The 21,046-nt window shown below is 36.2% G+C and overlaps 1 protein-coding gene across 19 annotated transcripts in view; it reads right to left on the bottom strand.

Moving 5' to 3' along the window:
- Window positions 1-21,046, bottom strand: part of ABI2 (abl interactor 2) — a 104,142-nt gene that overhangs the window by 27,570 nt on the left and 55,526 nt on the right. For 4 of the 19 annotated variants that reach the window (XM_004004845.6, XM_042244990.2, XM_012143285.5 and 1 more), the window contains exons 3-6: window positions 17,945-18,121; window positions 6,879-6,976; window positions 3,684-3,830; window positions 2,822-2,946 (exon numbers count right to left, since the gene is read on the bottom strand). In XM_004004845.6, the coding sequence (XP_004004894.1) occupies window positions 2,822-2,946; window positions 3,684-3,830; window positions 6,879-6,976; window positions 17,945-18,121 (547 nt within the window). Of the gene's footprint in view, window positions 1-1,655; window positions 1,839-2,821; window positions 2,947-3,683; window positions 3,831-6,878; window positions 6,977-16,397; window positions 16,416-17,944; window positions 18,122-21,046 lie in introns of all 19 variants that reach the window. The other 15 variants (XM_012143218.5, XM_042244989.2, XM_012143238.5 and 12 more) reach the window with 7 other exon arrangements.

The following is a 21,046-nucleotide window of genomic DNA, read 5'->3' as shown; positions in this document are numbered from 1 at the left end:
CCAGGGACTGAACCCAGGGCTCCTGCACTACAGGCAGATTCCTTACCATCTGAGCCACCAGGGAGGCCATTATGGCAGTACCCTGCACTGACAAGTATGCAGAGTGACTGGCAGTCTTACACCCTGCTGGTGGACGTGCAAAACTATACAGTCACTTCGGAAAACAGCTATCCAATTTTTTATAAAGTTAAGCATTCATTTACCATACAACCCAGTAATCCTACTCCCTAAGTTATTTACCCAAATGAAATGAAAGCCTGTGCTCACACAAAAGTCTGTGTGCGAATATATTTGGCAATTTTATTCATAATCACCCAAAACTGTAAATAATCCAAATGTCCCTCAATTGGGAAAAGGGTAAACAAACCAACAAACTGGTAAATCCATTCAATAGAATACTACTCAGTAATAAAAAAGGAACAAAATAACAAAACATGTAATAATGGATAAATCTCAAATGCACTGTGCCAAAAAGCCAGACTCAAAAGATTACATTACGTATGCTTCCATTTGTGATATTACTACAAAGGCAAAACTTTAGAGGGGGGAAAAAAAAACCAGGGGCAAAAGAGTGAAATGAGGGAAGCGGAAGCACTGACTGCGAAGCGGGCAGGAGGGATCTGGGGACGACAGGGCTGCTGTGCGCCTTCACTGGAGCTGTGCTCCTATCGCTGTATGCATTTGTCAAAACGCAAAGAAGTCACTAGAAAGGGTGAATTTCACTGTAGATAAATTATACCTTAATAAAGAGAAGTATCTGGAGATTCAAAAATAGTACATTAAAGAAACTATATAAATTGTTATTAAGGCATTAATTATGCTTTTTGTTCAAAAAAAACTTATTGTTCACTCATAGAATAGATAATGACTCAGTGCAGACTAGGAACCAGCACCTGTTATTAAATTATAATGCTGACTCTAGGTGGAGATGATTCATCCTTTCTAGGCCTACAGCGGATTTCAAGATGTATTCCTTACTCCACTGATGTACGAGCATAACAGGACTTTTACATTTAACTAGCTATAGTGGCCTAACAGAGCTGTATGTAAATCAAAAGGACAGCTCAGGTTTAAATACCCCCAGTACAGGATGCTTTTCTTAAAACGTGCTGGTATAGAAACTAAGTCATAATATACCATCCAAAATGGATGAATTAAAATGAGTTTTTTAAAATGTGTTTTAAAACATTTAAAACGTTCAACACCTAGATACAGTAGTAGCACAATGTACTTAATTAACTAGGCTTCCCCAGTGCTTCCGTGGTGAAGAATCCACCTGCCAATGCAGGAGGATGTGGGTTCAACCCCTGCTTAGGAAGATCCCCTTGGAGAAGGAAATGGCAACCCGCTCCAGCATTCTCGTCTGGGAAATCCCATGGACAGAGGAACCTGGCAGGGCTACAGTCCACGCCAAAGAGTCAGACACAACTGAACTACTAAGCACAAGCACATTAGAAAAACGAGAAACTTTACTCTGATTTCCTCAGGAAATTCTACTCTTCAGTCACGTGCCATTTTCTAGTTAGTACATTATTCTGCAGATTTTTTTTTTTTTAATACAAAGCACAGACGAAAAACATGAAGCCAGAGTTCCAAGTAAGAGGAGCCAGAGCCAGACGACTGAATCGGCCTGCAAGGAATAGGCCAATACTCACCTGTAGGGGGAGTGGAAGAGACAACAGGGGGAGTCGGAGAAGTGAAGCCATCAGCAAGGGTCTGGGCTCCCCCAGCGGCAGCATCTGGGGCAGTGGAAGAAGGGACAGTTGCAGGAACAAGAGGGGTAGGGGCAGATGCGGAAGTAGCAGGAAGGGGTGGAGTACCAGCAGAGCCAGCGGGGGCTGAGGGGAAAGAGGAGTGAGAGGCAGCGTTAATGAGGCAGTTCCATCAGGCAGGATTAGAACAGGCACCGGAGAACTCAGTGTTAGATACTCAGTGCTGATCAATACCAAAGAACAGAAGAGTGTTAAAAAAAAATGAAGCTTATGTTAAAGGATTATGAGGTTTACAGCAAGTAATTCAAGATGCTAAGGATAATGTCCAGATCTTTAAATTCATTAAAAGCATTCCTTTTTACCTGATAGCCAGCACACTGGAAGAAAGTGCCCCCTTTATGTTGTTTTTAACATAACATTCTGTAAATAGTATACAAAGCTAAACATGACACACTAGAAAATAACAGTATTCCATTCTGAATCATACAAATCAGGAAACAAACATTCCAGACATAAATATCTAATCAGGTAAAACGAATTTAGAGAAATACAAACCTCTTTTTCATGATTTTTTAAAAGATATTATCTCTTTGTTATAAGTAAATTAAATACGTAATTTTCCATCTTTATATCTTCTGTGTCAGGTTTTTAAAACTAAGTTCCGTGTCCTCAGATGAAACAAGTACATTTTTCTGTGCATTTCAGCAACTCAAGTTCCAAGAGTCCACTAGATTGAACTGTTGAAATTATATATCTGCCCGATCCTTTGTTACCAATGATTCCTTACACCGAGACTGCACTGTGTCCAAAGGCATCCACTGTTATAACACCAGCGGGAGTTAAACATGTCACTCGTTCCAAGGTGCAACCTCTAAGTGCCAACCAAGACACAGCACCGAAGACATAACACCAAACCACAGAGAAGTATGTGAACATACACTGACAAATAATTTGGTTAAAAACAGCAGAATGCGAAAGATTTCTCAACATTTACAGAGTCTTCAAGAGAAAAAATCCTGATTATGAAGAAAGCTCAGTGTATTAAATTAGTATCTGAAAGGACAAACTCAGAAAGGACAGCTGAAGACGAAGCACGATTCATGTCTTACCTGGAAAGACGCTGGGAGGAGAGGGAGTAGGGACGGCAATGGGGACCCCCACGCTCCCACTTCCGCTGTTCTCCCGACTGCTGCTCCGGCTGCTCGGGTGGCTTCCTCCACTGCTCCCGCTGCTGCTACAGAAAGAAGAGCCACCGAAACATGAGCATCTGTGCACAGGAAGACATCACCAGCATTCTCCAGAATGTTCTGAAATGAATACAGCTACTAGATGGTAATTAAAAGCCCTCCATTTCAGAGATGAATTTCTTTATAAAGGAAGGGAAAAAACTTGAGTTCAAGAAACTTGTTTTGGCCACCTTTTAATAAGCATATATTAAAGAAATTGAGAAAAACAAAACTTCTCCATAAATATAAGGGATAAATGATGGGGCTCAACACATGAAAGTAATGTTACTTTCTTTTATTCCAGTTTAATGGCTGTCTGAAGAAATAGCTTTATAATAAGAACAGTTTTCCTAAACAAATTACTTGCCCAGTTTCACTTGTAATGATGTCGTGACATATTATGCCATATCAATGTTTTTGCATATGGTTTTTCATCTGTAAAGTACCACCAAAAAACAACTTGAAATTCCCCGTATCTGGTCAGTGATTTTCTTTTTCAGGTCAACTGTAACTATCAGTCTTGCAGGAAAGTCTGCACTTTGAGATGTCTGTCCTTTTTCAACTTCCTGGCTGCTCAAAGTTGCATCAGAACATGAGGAGAGAGAGGTGGAATCAGATGAGGTTTGGGGGAGTAGTGTGAGGAAAAGAACTTAGTGCTTGGAAAATGAGAGAGATTTAGCTGAAGTTATCTGAACAAATAATGGTGCTATGACCATCCCATTTTGCACTGAGGTAGAGAAAATACCTGTAAGTTCGATTTCTTTGATTCACAGAAGCTGTCCTCACAGGGCTCTGCTGCGAGGGAGCCATATTACGGGTTGGGCTAGGTACGTAATCATTTGGTACCACTGGAGGACGCACTGGCTCCAGTGTGCGATAGGGGGAGTGCCGCCTACAAAAAGAAGAGCGTATGTATCGTGTGATTAGCAAGTCTCGGCACAATAAATTCAGAGCTGCCAGTAGTGAAATACAATTTGTACTCAGAGGTAGTAAAATGTGTTTTAATAAAACCCGGCTACCAATTTCCATCTTCCCTTAAGTATCACTTCTCCAGCATCAGGGCTTCGATTCGTATTGTTATTTTTTTTCAGTCTTTGATCTCATTTCCCTAAACTAATTTTGTTCATTCATTCTGAGAGCATGAAGTTTCTCCCCCAGGTAAGCCAATGTTTCCCAGACTCTCTTCTTAGATGAGTTCAAATTAAAGTCTTCCAACTGCACTTCACAAATGCACTATCTATCTTCCTCACCCCTCTCTCCCTAACCAAAAATGATCAAAGATAGGGTAAATAAATCTACAGAGTCTGGCTCTACAACCCCCACACTGATGATCAACAGCAACCATTAACAATTCATTTCTCTTTCTATGCAATAAGTACATAGAAATAAAACTACATCCACACACAGAAATACATAATTTAATCTCCTCTCCTTCCATTCTCACTTCACATCCTCCTTAACCTTTCACCATGATCGCTCTTACCTCTTACCCTCCTCAGAGTTCAACATTTAAAAGGGAGAGAAGAAAAAAAACAGATAACCTAAGTCTTTCTGTCTTATTTACTTTGAAGTATAGAACAGACTGTATTTCATTAGCATACTTCTCTTTTACTCAAACACTCTTCTTAAAAGAATGACAAGATCAAGAAAGGAAATATAGGAAATAGGATGCACACTGGCACACTAGGAATTATTAAGTTAATTCTCATCTTTAAGTTTCCATCACGATGGCAATGATTAATACTCAGCTGACATGAAATTGATATTATATAGATGAGATTCTGATCTTTAACTGGATCTCAAGATATGAAAATTAAAGAGCTTTTTTCCCCTAAAATGATGATGCTCACCTGACCTTCTATATTTCTCAATAATTCACTTCCTCAAAAGCTCCCAAGGTTCCTTTAAATATTATTCTCTCTCATCCACTCCAGTTTCAGCTCATTGATTCTGGATGAGGTTACTTTGCAATGACCCTGTCAACTCTACTACTCTCAAAATCCTCTTGCATAAACAAATATACATGGTATTAAAAATAAATAAGGGGCACTAGATAAGATATTGGGTCAAAAAAAAAAAAAAGGAATGTCAGGGCCTTGAATTTAAAGAAGTTATAAAGAAGCTATAAAGAAGTTAAGGCATCTCTGAAATTATGATGTACATATAAAACACCATAAAATAGGAAACTGATGGATTTCCAAACAAATTTTACCCAGACAATAAAAGTGCTCTGTGTCATCCAAGAAAACAGAACAAAAACCTTGCTGACTAAAAACTACACAGTGAAGTGAAAGTTGCTCAGTTGTGTCTGACTCTTTGCAACCCCATGGACTATATATAGACCACGGAATTCTCCAGGCCAGAATACTTGGAGTGGGTAGCCTTTCCCTTCTCCAGGGGATCTTCGCAACGCAGGGGAATGAACCCAGGTCTCCCTCATTGTAGGCAGATTCTTTACCAGCTGAGCCACCAGGGAAGGCCATACAGTGAAGACAATGATAAAAATAAGGTAAAAAACTAGGGAGAGAGGACAAAATATGGTGGCTGAGCCAAGACTGAAGAAGCCAGGCTGTGACCATCAAATAGCTAGTGGTGCTCGGCCGCTCTGGCCTTCAGGAATCCTGCAGAGCCCTTGCTGATACACAGGGAAAACAAATACTAGTGTGTAAGTAAATCTTTAAAATTTGGGAGCAATGGAAATTTTTATTTTACTAGGATTATCTTGCTAACATTCTTGATTCAAAACCTAATAAAATCCGTTAGAAACTATATGTAACAGAAATATAGACATTTTGCAGGAAAATAAAACAAATACTCCCTCTTGACCTGATCTCTATTCTTACCCTGTACAATTACGACATACCATGACATCTATATTCTACTCTGAAGCTTAAATCTTATCTAAGCTAGTAGAGCTTTCCTTTCTAACCTAAGCAGAATTTTTTTTGTCCTCCCCAAATAAAATCACCCTATTTCTGGCCAGAAATCTGATTTTATCCTTTTGTTTTCCACTGCCCTAACTTTAATTCCTCCTTCCACATTATCTTTCTTTGACTGATTAGGTTGCTGGGTCTTTTGGTCTGGTTTTCTTGTTTGCTTTTTGGTGAGGGGGCCAAAAAACAAGATTTCCAATGAAAAACTTTTAAGCATATATCACAAAGCCAATGGTAATAAAGGCATTTTGTCTTTGTCTTACATATTTTTTTAAAAATCCAATTCATGGTACAATGACCCTGAAAAGTTGACAGAGGACAAATATTACCCCCTTTTACAGATGAAAAAACTGAATTGCTAAGAGGCTTACTATGCAAGACCACACATCAGGAGCAGAGCAGGACCACAATTTTAGTCACCCAACTTCTGAGCAATATTATGCCCAACTGATCACAAACCTTGATCATGATAAACCAAGTTTCTGTATTAAGATGCTATAAAAGAAACAAGGTTAAGCTTTTCTGTTAATTGACCATTTATGTCAAATCTGGAGCCCCAGTCTGTAGACTGAATGAAAGCTCATAATTTCTTATAAAAAAACAAGATATACAGAATTCTATCATCTGTACAGTATTTTCTTCAGAAGACTAGTCAGAATAAGAAGACTCAACTATAACAGAAAAGACTAAAAAGTTTCTGAAAATAGGAATTAGAGTGCAATTTATAATAAGCCATGAACTTAGGCTAGGATTTTACCTCAAATTTAAAATTTATTAGAAAAATAATTTCTAAACAGAATATTTTTAAAGTAGAGACATGTTTCCCAGGTATAATTTAAAGTATAAAAGATGTTTTCCTTTTGGGAAAGTTACACACACAATGGATAATCTTAGGAAGAAAATATTCTCTTTTCAAATATTTAAAAATAGTTTAAACATATATATAGTGTTTAGTTTTCACACAGTACATGAAACGGTTTGTGATTACTACTTAGTTACATACTCACCCAAGTGTCCCTTTGCCTGACATAGGGGGGCTGGGGGGCTTCTGTGTTGGAGGTGTTGTACGCGGCAGCCCACCCATCTTCATATTCTGGGTACTCACCTAAAAAAATTTTGAGGAAAACTCAATTTAATTTGAATGCAGTGAAACAAAGTTCCACTTTCGGGAAATAACATTATGCTATTTAACAAAGGAGGGGAAGGTTTAAATAGGAAAAAAAAATTAGAGGCCATGCATTTCATATGCAATTTCTACTCTACTATCATTCTACAGTTGTACTCAAAGGACTCCTCCTAACATGAGATTTTCAGATGATTATAAACGTGTATGCAAAGACTATATTTGCCATTAGCTCATCACACCAACAGATCACTGGTTAGACTGTTTGATACTATATTCAATTGAAATTAAATAGGTTAACTATAAAAATTTCAGTTTTAATAATAAGAGTAACTCAATCAGAAACGACAATGCCTTTAAGCAATTCCTTGTTTTTTAAATAGCAAGCTTATCATAAGAAAACAAAATACATGTTTTCCCCCAAAATTATGCAACTTTAGTTTTGATCCTCTGTAAGTAGAGAATATTATATAAAATTAAATCATACAGAGAAAATTTCCTTTTTATAAATTGTGGATCAGCCTTACAATTCAGATTTCATTAATGTTCTCTTATGAAGGAATCACCTACCTGAGAACTGCCAGAAGTTAAGGCATGTTCCTAAACATCTGAACCAGAAAGGCTGAGGTATACCATTCAACTGTGAGTGGTCCAGTGGCCACTGGCAATGTCCTAGTTCCAATGGGAAGGAATTAAACCCATTCAGGCCCAAAATGAAGATTAATTTAGGCATGAGAAAGATGCAACACAATCCTAAGAGCTAAGCTGTGTTCCTCACTATTCTATCCCTGGTTGAAAACCCAAGTGTGGGAAAGTTGGGTGACCTGGGAACAAGTGTGGATTGCTACCAGAAGAGGATGCCACCAACGGAAGAAGTGAGCACTTACACAGAAAGCCCTAGAAATCTGGGTATCTTAAGGCATTAAGAGAAGTCACCCATGAATACAGTTCAAATGCAATCTCAAGTTGTTTGAGATTACCAATGGGTTAGAGTTAATAATGTTCACCATGTGTGTTCATGCCTGACCCTATTTTAAAGCTCCTAATATTCTGGACTGCCAAACACTTCAAAAGAGGATCTTAACTTTTCCACTCTAAGTATGTCCAGAGTATTCAAATTATACTTATAAACTGAAACTGTAAGACATTATACTTTTGAAATCAGAATACATTTATAATTTTAAAATACAAAATTTAAGAAAACATCATAATTACATACAGAATATTGAGGCTGTCAAAATTAACTCTGTCTTAAATGGAATATTTTAAAATCCTAAAATACTGCTTGTTATCTGAATAGGCAAGAAAAAATATATTAAGAAACAAACTCTTCAAATGAATAGCCCAGTGAACAAGTTGTGTGTGATGTTAAAACAATCTTTAATGACAAATGATACCTTTGAAATAGCAATATTTTTAAGGCTATGCATTTTTCTGTACTCCTTTGTTATTACTTTTAAACAACAAATACAAAACAAACTGGTTATCAAGGAAGAATAAAAATTAACTTATCTGTGTTCTCCCCCTCATTAATAAGCAGAGGGTATACTGATCATATCTTTAAAGTGCCAGAAGAAGTTTTTAAAAAATAATCCACATTGGGGCAAATTTTTAGGAGTAGTATGACAAAAAACCAATAGCTTTAAAAACCGTATATCTTAATTCATGATACCAGGAGATTTTTAAAAGTAGTAACCAAAGTCCTTTAAGCTCAACCTTAAACAACATAAAACCCAAGGTCACTTTAAGTGATGAAGGAGAAGTAGGTGAGCCAAACACTAAACTACATCAATTTGCTAGAAATAGGAAGGAAAAGGAGCAAGGACAGAAAAGGGTAAGACAGAATTTTATTCTATACATGGAATAGCTACAATATTTGAAACAGCTTTCCAATTTTAATTTGTTTAAGGTTTTGGTATGTAAGGTGTTCCATTTAAATTGCAGTATCTTCTCTATAAATCTTGAAATCTATCCAAAAAATAATATGAAATAAACAATGTACAAATTGAAACATAGTGGGCAATTCCATACATAAAATTTGATACATTTTTGACCTGTAGAATCATCAAATGGTTCTATTTCTTTGGTAAACAGGATTTGCATGAGTAATTTTCACTTTAAAAAAACCAGAGTCTCTATGGAATGTCCCAACTAATATGTAGTTCTGTACTACCTTTGTATTAAGCTAAAAGAGAACTCAGTATTTCTTCAAGGTAGTTTTCCTTAGAGGAAAATGCTTTTATACTAAAAGTAAAACAATGAATATACTATGCAGAGTATAAATACTGCCGTCTAATTTGAGGAAAACAAACAAACAAAAAAAACAAGAAAAATTGCCAAACAAAACAATTTTCATAGGTGAAATCTACATTATAATTAAAATTAAACTATTTCACAACTAAAATAATTTGGTAAAAAAAATATTTATGGGATAGTTATCATGTTTCTAAAAACTACTTTGAGGGAAGTTATAGGGCAACCCAATGGTTCCAGACAAGGAGCAAAACACAAGGCTAACTGTGAGTGTGGTGAAGGAGAGCTAGAGAGAGAGCACACACCGCGAACTCAGGACAAAGAAAACAAAGCAACGCTGCGCCGTTCATAGCTGCAATTCCACGTGAAACTTTAAAACACACCTAGGCACACTATCATCTGGCACATAAGTGTGTAGTTAGAGGTCCTGAATCATGAATAGCAGTGCTCATCATTCTCTCCAAAGTTTTACTTGGGAACTGGAATGAAACTTTGGTGGCTGATTCCAACAATAATTCAATTAATGTGGGTATTTTCTGATGCCACAAAGGGAAAAAGTCATCACTAAGAGCTGAGTGAAATAGGTATTAGGCACATGGAGAAACAGCAGGAAAAGTCTTTTTTTTTTTTCCTGCCAGAAAGAAACACTCAAGAACAGAAGAAATATTTCATTTAGGTGACAAAGGTTATGCATGGCCAAGCTCAAATACTTTCCCACCGGCCTGGACTAAGAAACGCAGGCAATACCAAGAGTAAGAGCAGTTCCTCTAGGACCAGAGAGGTCTTCTCTGGTCTCCAAACTTCGGAGACCACAACTAGCACCAACCATCAGGCCAGTCATTATACCTTAATACTGCTTCTACAGTGCTCCTGTCTTTGCCCTATGCTTTTTTGGTATATGCAGTACCTCCTTGCACTGGAAAAGAGTACTGCAGTACTCTTGCCTGGAAAATCCCATGGACGGAGGAGCCTGGTAGGCTGCAGTCCATGGGGTCGCTAGGAGTCGGACACAACTGAGTGACTTTACTTTGACTTTTCACTTTCATGCATTGGAGAAGGAAATGGCAACTCACTCCAGTGTTCTTGCCTGGAGAATCCCGGGGAGGGGGGAGCCTGGTAGGCTGCCGTCTATGGGGTCGCACAGAGTCAGACACGACTGAAGCGACTTAGCAGCAGCAGCACCTCCTTGAACCTTGATATATAACATCATGCATATCATATATAATGCTCATTACAAATCTCGGTGCTTTCCAGTACCCAGTAAAGACTCTTTAAACAATACTAGAGTTCACGAAGTATCTTTGTATCTTTAGTTCATAGAGCGTATCACGTCTGTTAGGAAGAAATCTCCCAGGAATAGATAACTTGCTGCAATAGTGGGAGACACATTCTAAAATGACACCTGTGGTATATCGCTCATTTAAACCACCAACCACCAGACCTCTAGGCACAAGAGTAAAAGAATAAGAAATATAAGGGAAGACAAAGGTCTATAAAATGATTTCTCTGCTTTCAAGGAACTTATTTTAGAATAACTAAGACACCCTGCTTAAAACAAAAAGTAATTTCTACAAATAATACAGAATCTCCAAAAAAGAAGTATCGATGTGAGAAGAATTACCTAACAGAAGGTTTTATAGAGAAAAATCTGAGTTGGAGTGTTACCAAGTTTTAAAAAGGGCAAAATTTGAACACACTAAGAGAAGAGGAGTAGTATGTGCAGTTTGTGTCTGGAGGTGGCGAAGCACGGATGGGCAGAAGCTGTGGGCAAACACCTGAAGGCCTCATCCCGTGTCCAGTGTGTCCCCAGCAGTCCCACCCAGTGCATAATTTTTGGCTTCCTAGAGACCTCTATCCCTCTCCTCAGAGGATATATGTTCTTATTTCAATTCTCTGAGCCAACAGGAAAAGGAACAGGAGATTCTCTGAGGGAAATCAAAACTGAAATCAGGAATTCAAGTGTAGCTTCAGGAGAAAGGTAAAATTTTAGTAAGACAGGAAGACAAAAAGCCTAAGGTAACAAGAGTTTTAACATAATCCACTACAGAGAAAAGTAGGGAAAACCACTAGACCATTCAGGTATGACTTAAATCAAATCCCTTTCGATTATACAGTGGAAGTAACAAATAGATTCAAGGGATTAGATCTGATAGAGTACCTGAGAACTATGGATGGAGGTTCATGACATTGTACAGGAGGCAGTGATCAAGACCATCCCCAAGAAAAGAAAACACAAGAAGACAAAATGGTTATCTGATGAGGCCTTACAAATAGCTGAGAAAAGAAGAGAAGCTAAAGGCAAAGGAGAAAAAGAAAGACATACCCATTTGAATGCAGAGTTTCAAAGAATAGCAAGGAGAGATAAGAAAGCTTTCCTCAGTGATCAATACAAAGAAATAGAGGAAAACAATAGAATGGAAAAGACCAAAAATCTCTTCAAGAAAATTAGAGATACCAAGGGAACTTTTCATGCTAATATAGGGACAATAAAGGACAGAAATGGTATGGACCTAACAGAAGCAGAAGATAATAAGAACAGGTGACAAAAATACACAAAAGAACTATATAAAAAAGATCTTCATGACCCAGATAATCACGATGTGGGATCATTCACCTAGAGCCAGACATCCTGGATTGCAAAGTCAAGTGGGCCTTAGCATCACTACGAACAAAGCTAGTGGAAGTAATGGAATTCCACTTGAGCTATTTCAAATCCTAAAAAATGATGCTGTGAAAGTGTTGTACTCAACATGCCAGCAAATTTGAAAAACTCAGCAGTGGCCACAGGACTGGAAAAGGTCAGTTTTCATTCCAATCCCAAAGAAAGGCAATGCCAAAGAATGCTCAAACTACTGCACAATTGCACTCATCTCACTCATATGAGATGTGAGCTAGCAAAGTAATGCTCAAAAGTCTCTAAGCCAGGCTTCAACAGTACATGAACCATGAACTTCCAGATGTTTAAGCTGGATTTAGAAAAGGCAGAGAAATCAGAGATCAAATTGCCAACATCCATGTGTCATCAAAAAAGCAACAGAGTTCCAGAAAAACATCTATTTCTGCTTTACTGACTATGCCAAAGCCTTTGACTGTGTGCATCACAATAAACTGGAAAATCCTGAAAGAGATGGGAATACCAGACCACCTGACCTGCCTCCTGAGAATCTGTATGCAGGTCGGGAAGCAACAGTTAGAACTGGACATGGAACAACAGACTGGTTTCAAATCGCAAAAGGAGTACATCAAGGCTGTATATTGTCACCCTGCTTATTTAACTTACATGCAGAGTACATCATGAGAAACGCTGGACTGGATGAAGCATAAGCTGGAATATCAATAACCTCAGATATGCAGATGACACCACACTTATGGCAGAAAGTGAAGAACTAAAGAGTCTCATGATGAAAGTGAAAGAGGAGAGTGAAAAAGTTGGCTTAAAACTTAACATTCAGAAAACTATGATCATGGCACCTGGTCCCATCACTTCATGGCAAATAGATGAGGAAACAGTGGAAACAGTGACAGACTTTATTTTTGGAGGCTCCAAAATTACTGCAGATGGTGACTGCAGCCATGAAATTAAAAGATGCTTGCCCCTTGGAAGAAAAGTTATGAGCAACCTAGACAGTATATTAAAAAGCAGAGACATTGCCAACAAAGGTCTGTCTCGTCAAAGCTACGGTTTTCCCAGTAGTCGTGTATACTATAGTCATGTAGTAGTCGACCTGAGAGTTGGACTATAAAGTGCTGAAGAATTGATGCTTTTGAACTGTGGTGTTGGAGAAGACTCTTGAGAGTCCCTTGGACAGCAAGGAGATCCAACCAGTCAATCCTAAAGGAAATCAGTCCTGAATATACACTGGAAGGACTGATGCTAAAGTTGAAACTCCAATACTCTGACCACCTAATGCAAAGACCCTGATGCTGGGAAAGATTGAAGGTGGGAGAAGAAGGGAACACAGAGGATGAGATGGTTGAATGGCATCACCGACTCAATGGACATGAGTTTGAGTAAACTCCAGGAGTTGGTGATGGATAGGGAGGCCTGGTGTGCTGCAGTCCATAGGGTCACAAAGATTCAAACATGCCTGAGCAAGTGAACTGAACTACAGAGATAATGAATAAAAGATTAGGAGTAAGGAGGGAAGAACAGATAAAAAAGAAAAGAAGAATAAAGATGGATAAATTTCTGCTTAATTTTTGAAACAATTTTCCAACGACTGGCTTTTTCCAAGACAGAATTGGTGGCTCAAGACTGGAACAAAGAGGCAAACACAGATGATTCCCCCAAAAGGTGTTGCTATTGTGGTGTTTTTCTTCCAAGTGTGTCAAATAAATGCTTAACAATGAATCCGCAGCTATACCCAAAATCTAGATATGTGAGGGGCAGTTTTCTGTAGATAATGACACACACAAGATGACACTCAAAGTGAAAAGGTTAAATAACATTTTACAGAGTTAAGTTATGAATCTTCAAGATCTCAAGCAAAACTTTCCCAAAGTGTTATATTCTTCATGTGTTAAACGTAAAGGAGACTTCCAAGCCCTCCTTGTTAATCATTAAGAATCTGCTTGCATAACGTTCAACTGAAAAGCTACATTAACAGATCAGAAGCCTTTACTATTTTTGACTGAAATAAACACACTTATTTTAAAAGTACTTCAGTGTAGTTTCAGTAGTGGACAACTTTTCCACTTCTCATCAGAAAAATCTATTTCAAATACATCAGTAACAAGATCTTAAAAGTCTTAATTATTAAAATAAAGAGTGGGGAAAGGATACCCCAGCTCAAGGTACATGCATGCCACTTTTATATGGCCTCAGGTACAGGTATATTGGAACTACTTCCAATATGGCACTCTACCATCGACTTTTTATGCCTCTTGCTATAAAAACATTACCCATTGCTTTCAAAGGTCTTGTGAGTTAAATCCTACAATTTATTCTTATTTGACTGAAGGAAAAAAACCTAAATTTCACCAGAGAAGAACTGTTAAACACAACCAGGATGTGATGTACAAAAGGTTAAAAATTCAACTTTTAAGCACGGAGGTCTCTCTTGAGTCACAGCCCATGTGTCTGGTCCCAAAGATGGTATCTGTTAAGAGTGTATCTGAAAGCCATCAAGTCTGACAAGACTGGGAGCAAAGACGGAGCTCACGATAAGCTGAGGAGGAAACCAAGAACCAGGAGACTTATAGGGCACCTGATGTCAACCATGGGTCTCCAAAATCTCAGCTGGCAAACCACTCGACTAGTTTACTATTTGCAAGTTCCTTCCAACGTCAACATTTTTAAATTCTATTTTCTATCTTACTACATTCGATTATTCCATTAATCAACCTTCTGAAGCCACTCATTTTTTTTCTACTAGCATAAAAAGTAACAACTTGCTATATGAGGAATGGTTTTTTTCATTCTACTTTGCTTTGGTTCACCCAAAATGATTCACTATGTGCCACAAGTTTATAGAGGAGACAGACACACTTACAATGAAGGATAGGAAGAAAGGAAAGACAGAGGACTGTCACATTCTAGCTTCTAGGATGAACCCAGGCTACACTCCTTACCCTGGCCACCCCAGCCCAACAGAGCAGAAACAACGGCATGGAGCCACAATCCTAGGGAGTAGGGTTTTTGTTGCAAAGAGCAAAGATGTTAAGGAATCTTCTCCAAGTGTGATGTTTCCTTATTGGATCTTTCTTCCTAGGAACCTCTCATTTTCCACTCACTCTGGCCTCTCTCTCACACAGAACAGGATCCTGAACACAGAAAGGTCAAGAAGGAATCATAGTCGGGTTTAGAGGAAATGAGCCAGGGGTAGTTTTTTAGGCAAGATGGTCTAAACTTGAAGGGGAAAGAACTGGCCCATTGTTTTGTTTTTCCTTTAGTTGAATTTTCTGCACACATCTATCACTTTGGAGGTTCATTATCAATAGCCGAAACTGCAACACAGAAAAAGCTGAGGAAGCCACAAACACTACTTTGGGTCTATTTCTACCTCTTTTATGCAAAGGAATCTCCTCGCAATTCCACATGCCTCACTCGCATGAAGTACATCTGCCTGGCCTCCTCTGGTCACATCTCTCTACCATGAGCTGTTTAACCTTCTACGGCCGTGGTTAGTAGCTAAGGACTCAGGTCTCAGTCATCTTCTTGTTACCACTTTCTACACTGAAGACACGGCCAACAGCACAATATATGATAAGAATGATTAAGAATATATATAGATATATGTGTGTATGTGTGAGAAAAGGAATCACAGAATTCAGCTAAGAAAAAAAGGTAAAAAAAGGAAATGCACTTTCAGTTTGGTGACAATTTTAGGATCACTCTATCTGACAGGCTCCTTGTTTACTCTTGAACATCTTTTCTCAGTTTTCCCTCCAATGTTACTGAAACAAGTAAAAAAAAACAGGCGATTATCTCCAGTTCTTAACTTGTATTTTGTTAAACACTATCATGAGCTTTTGATGTTTTACGTGTAATACTACTCAGCTTGAAATCTCTTAACGTAGGTTATACTGAAATATATAATTTATAAGCAATTTGAATAAAAATGCTAATTTTTTTCCAAGATATATGATACTGCAACTTAAAAAACACCCATAACACTGAATATTTTCCAATTTTCCATTTTTTTTCTTTACAGTGATTGAGTCAAGAGATAATGACATAGTGGCCATAAGGTGTATGATCAAGCACACCATTTATAGAATAAAAAGGTATTACACAGGGGGAGGGTTAAACAAAGCACATTAGCAGCCCTCCAATCCATAACAAAATGTCTCCACTTACAAAAATCCAGCTAATTTTATTTCCTAATGACATTTTATGATAGGGTAACTTACATTTCAGTTTCAGAAAATAGATTAACATTGCAAAATAATCACTTATTCAACAAATACTTAGTAAGTATCTAATGTGTGTCAGGCACTATCCTAGGCACACGGGATAGGGCAATGAACAAAACAGTCAAAAACATTTGCCCTCGTGGAACATAAAGACATACAAAGTTGCATGACAAAAATAAGAAAAAGGAATTATTTCTTGGTTTTAAAAGGCCAAGTGCCAAGTATCTCTTCACTCCCCATATGTAATAGTCTACATAAGAACAAAGAATGGAAATCCAGCCCTGGAATCTCTTACCTTAAATCTAAGCAACCACTTAATGCATAAATGGAGCAAATAAAAGAGGTAAGGGGAAAAAAGCATTGAAAGGTTAGTTGGAACTTCAGGATGTGAAGAGAAAGGAAAAAACAAAGAAAAAACAGTTAAGCATTCAGCATTAAAAAATAATGTTTCAGTAGATCATAGAAAGAGTGGTTAAAGCAGAATGTGTCATGAACGGGAGTTTTTGGATGAAATTATATAAGACACCTTTATTTAAAAACAATTTTATTCCTGATTTCTTCAAATTAGTGACCCCTAAACATTAAAAGTCCATAAAAATCAAAGTGATTTACAGAGTTCCTAAAGAACAATTACTGGAGAATTAAGTAAGAATTAAGAGTTAGGGGGATAACCTTTTTATTATTACATAAGTGGGCAAGTACAAATATGATGTTTTATATTTTAAGTGTCTTTTTGCCATTAGATTCTGAAAGGATCCTAAAATTTTCTATTAGCAGTTGTTAGCCTCAAAAAATTTTCCCAAGTTAGAATAAATTTCAGTTATCCATCCAATTACACATCCTATTTTAAAATGCTCTAATTTGTACTGCAATCTAAATGTATTAGGTGTTCATTATGATATTAAATATTAAATTTCAGATGATAGTGCTTGGTTCAAAACTTTGAGAAAAATTTTTTTTGTTTTAAATTTACACTGTACATATTCTCTTACCTAGATCTACATTCAATTTAGATTTAACTGATTTCTAGCCATCCTTGTGTGGGATATATTTTCTAAATTTGCATATATAAATCAACTGCATGAACTGTATGGTTTCACTTACAGGCATATACCTAGTTGCTCAGCATCACATTTGAAAAGTTATTGTCTTTCAAATCACTGAGGAGACACAAACTTTAAATAAACTAATACTTAGTTAAAGCTCTGAACAGTTTCTTAAGTACAAGTATCAATTTAAATGAAAGTTGTAAGTTTATCAGTTGTGATTACTGTACTTTATGTACATAGCAGGCACCTAAATACATTTTAAAAGCCAAAATATATAATGGCTATACACTGAAAAGCAGTGGAAATACTAAATTAACTTACTACTTTTATCTACATTATCCTCACCCAAAATGTTGAAATAAATTTCTTCTAGAAAAATTCAAAGTTCATGTTTACATATATTCTTTCTGAAAACTAATGCCAGAAATTTGCTGATATTTTTGAGATAAAGCAAATACTTTACTAACATACTGAATAGTATTTAATTAGTCACATTAAATCATTAAAGGATTTAAAATATAATACTACATTTATTTCCAGATGTACATGAGGTATATTCATAACTGGTTAAGCAAATGCAATTCACTCAAAGACGACTGTTTAAAACTTGAGAACCCAGCATTAAAAAGAAAGATAACACAGTTATTAGTGGTAAGAAATCTTCAGAACTACAACTAGGCCAAGAATGATCCTCTGGAAAGAAAAGATAAGCATTTAATTTTCTAAAGAGTTAATTCCATCATGGGCTTTTTTTTTTTTTTTTTTTTTAATGTTTGACAGAACTTATGCTTACCTTTACTCCATGTCCAATATCATCTAGAATTGTATAGTCGATAGGTTTTCTAATATATCGAACTGGTCGTTCAAGGTTGGCTGGAGCAATAATCTTATGTGTCCTTGAAGTGTTTTTATTGGTAGTCAAAATACCAATTTCTCTTCTTGCAACTTTCTCTTTATGAATATCAACGGTCTACAAAACATAAACACAAAAATGTATAGCCCTGATAGCCAGAAAATAAAAACATAAATACGTAGATTTAACATCATTATTCATATTCTTAACTGCAATTACGAATTTCTCCTTTTGGGACCAATACTGACTTTCCCCATTTTCAGGCTAAAAGAGTTGGGAAATCCTGGCAGACAAAACAGATCTGGCCCATCACCCATCTTTTTACAGCCGAAAAACCAAGAGTGGTGTTTACATTTTTCAATGGTTAAAAGAAGTCAAAAGAAAAATAAGATCTTGACGTGATTATATGGAATTCAAGTATCAGTTTCCATAAACAATTTTACTGCAATACCAGTCATTCGACCTGCTTAAATACTTTCACAAAACAATGGCAGAGGTAAACGCTGCAACAGAGACCTTATGACCTGCAAAGCATAAAACATTCATTAGTTGACCCTTTACAGGAAAAGCTTACCAACCTCCAGGTTAAAGCATGCTAATTTTCTCCTTCTCTATTAAGATTTAGCCTAATTAAGAAAGTACCAGCAATTAATCTGGTAACATTTAAAGATAACCTATTAGTATAACTTCTTTTAGTGTTTAAATAGCTTTTTATTTAAAAAGGCCTAAAATATAAATACAATGTTAATATAAGTCATCTTTTACAAAGAAACAAGTGTGCTGAGGTAAAGTTGCTTATATTTTATCATGACAAAATGCTAGTAAAATATTTTCATTATTTTATTAAATGCTCAAAACAGGCTATAATTTAGTACATAACAATGTGTTTTTACTCTATTTTCCATTTGCTAATAGAGGGTGAATTTCTCCATAAGCACAGGCAATTAATACACTAAAACAGCATGTTTCAAACTGCAAGTTGCAATTTAGTGAGATAATGAGCAGCAATTACTTTAAATCAAAAAGAACAGAACTATCAGACAACATACACACTGTAAGGTACTTTTTTCTTAAAATATTTGTTATGTACATAAATACATACATTAAAGTGTGTACGGATGGAATATAAGATATATGTTTAACTGTGGGTTTCAATTTTAAAAGTTTCAAACATACTTCACTAAACTGTTCACATCTCTTGCCACCATTCATGGCTTAAGCAGGAATTATTGCTGATTCTTCCCCAAACCTACTTCAATTTACCCTTTCTTAAAGAATAGCCAGGTAGTAACACAGAAATGAAAATAAAAGACAATATTATGACATTATTATGTCATATTAGGACATTATGACAATATTAAATACAACTTTAGGAAATCTGAACACTGATTACTTATCCTTCTAAACTACATAAAGTCTAAAGGAAACCTGAAACAAATTTGAAGCCTCTTACCTTCAACCAAGAGATTTTAAAGGCAACAGACTCTTTGAGTGCATAACTAATAAATACCTAAGTGAAGCATCAGATCAAATATTGGCAAAGGTAGGAGAGACCTTAGCATTATAAGTATTTCATTTTAAGACCAAAATAGGCTTTGAACTTTTTCTGTGCACATTAGATAAGTTATAAAATCTGCTTTCCTTTTACATTGGTTGGGGGAGCTATAATAGAAGAAAGAAGTTTGTGTATAAGTGACAATATTGGGATTTAGTTATTTTTAAATTCAGAAAAAATAGAAATTAACCACATTTACTTTGAATAATTTCTAAAGAATAATTCTGAAATTATTAAAAATATGAGCTGGGAAAATTTTATATTTGTCAAGTATACTTCAAAATAAACTAAAAACACAAAATATGACCCTTATTTTTTGTATATAACTGGTCTCTATCATATCAATAAAGAAAATTTATTAGAGAATGTAATCTTTCAACATTGTTTTCATTCTGCTTAGTTTTTAAAAATATAATTATCTCACCCAGAAATGAAAATATAAGAATGTAAACCTAACCAATGATAACAGAATTCTAAGTTTGAGGCACACTGGAACTTCAATTTCAAATTTTCCTGCTAGAAATATCAATATGTCTCCGGAGAATGAAGAGGGGGGTAACATTTCACTTATTATTTGCACTAATATATAGTTATATTTTGTAACAAACATGTATTTTACATTCTTTGAAAAAACTGAGGCTCTAAAAAGAATGAAAACAATTAGATTATACCTAGGGACTGTAGGCACTCACATATTACTTATCTATTCTCTTTATGTACACATAAACACACAGCCCAAAGCTATATAAACCATTACAAGCAGCATAAAAGGAAAACCAATGTGGCAAAAGAAATGATCAAAGAACTTTCATAAATAATCCTAAATAATGGATAGCTGCTATAATGGGGCATAAAATTAGGCTCTTAGTTTAGATTCCTAGAGAAGGCAAAACAGAAATGAGTTACAAGGAAATGCATACCCCTTCATTAGGAAAGTGACCATTTGCCCAGCACTGAACTCTTAAAGGAACTAGTTGAAGGAAATGTGAGAAAAATGTTCTTTGTTGTTTCTTATGTTAATTCTCATTAAACTTGAAGGCATATTTTAAAACATAATTCTTAACAGCGTATTTCTACATTTAGAAAGCCAAAATAGTTTGGTTACACATTTCTAGTTGTCTACTCTAAAAGACTGCCTACATCTTAGGAAACTACAGCAGGGTTTAGAAAATACCTCAGATATCTAATATCTACTGGTCTTTATCCATTCTACCAGACAACCCGTAACAACAACTCTTGACACCAACCATTCCTATATACATGTCATCTCATCTTTGACCTGACTAAACTTCTATTTCTTCGCTTCAATTCCTTTTCTCTAGATTCCCCCAACATAGTATTTTGGACTCAAATGTGGAAAAAAAATGTGACCTCAAAATATCTTAATAACTTTGACTCCCTCCATAAACAAAATAATGTTTTAATAAAGCACAATGATTATAAAATTTAAATCCACACACTTGAAAAACATTAATTTGTAGAGCGAG

This window comes from Ovis aries, chromosome 2 (assembly GCF_016772045.2).
Source record: "Ovis aries strain OAR_USU_Benz2616 breed Rambouillet chromosome 2, ARS-UI_Ramb_v3.0, whole genome shotgun sequence".
In the NCBI taxonomy this organism is placed as follows: Eukaryota; Metazoa; Chordata; class Mammalia; order Artiodactyla; family Bovidae; genus Ovis; species Ovis aries.
This window is presented reverse-complemented; position numbering and strand designations above follow the sequence as displayed.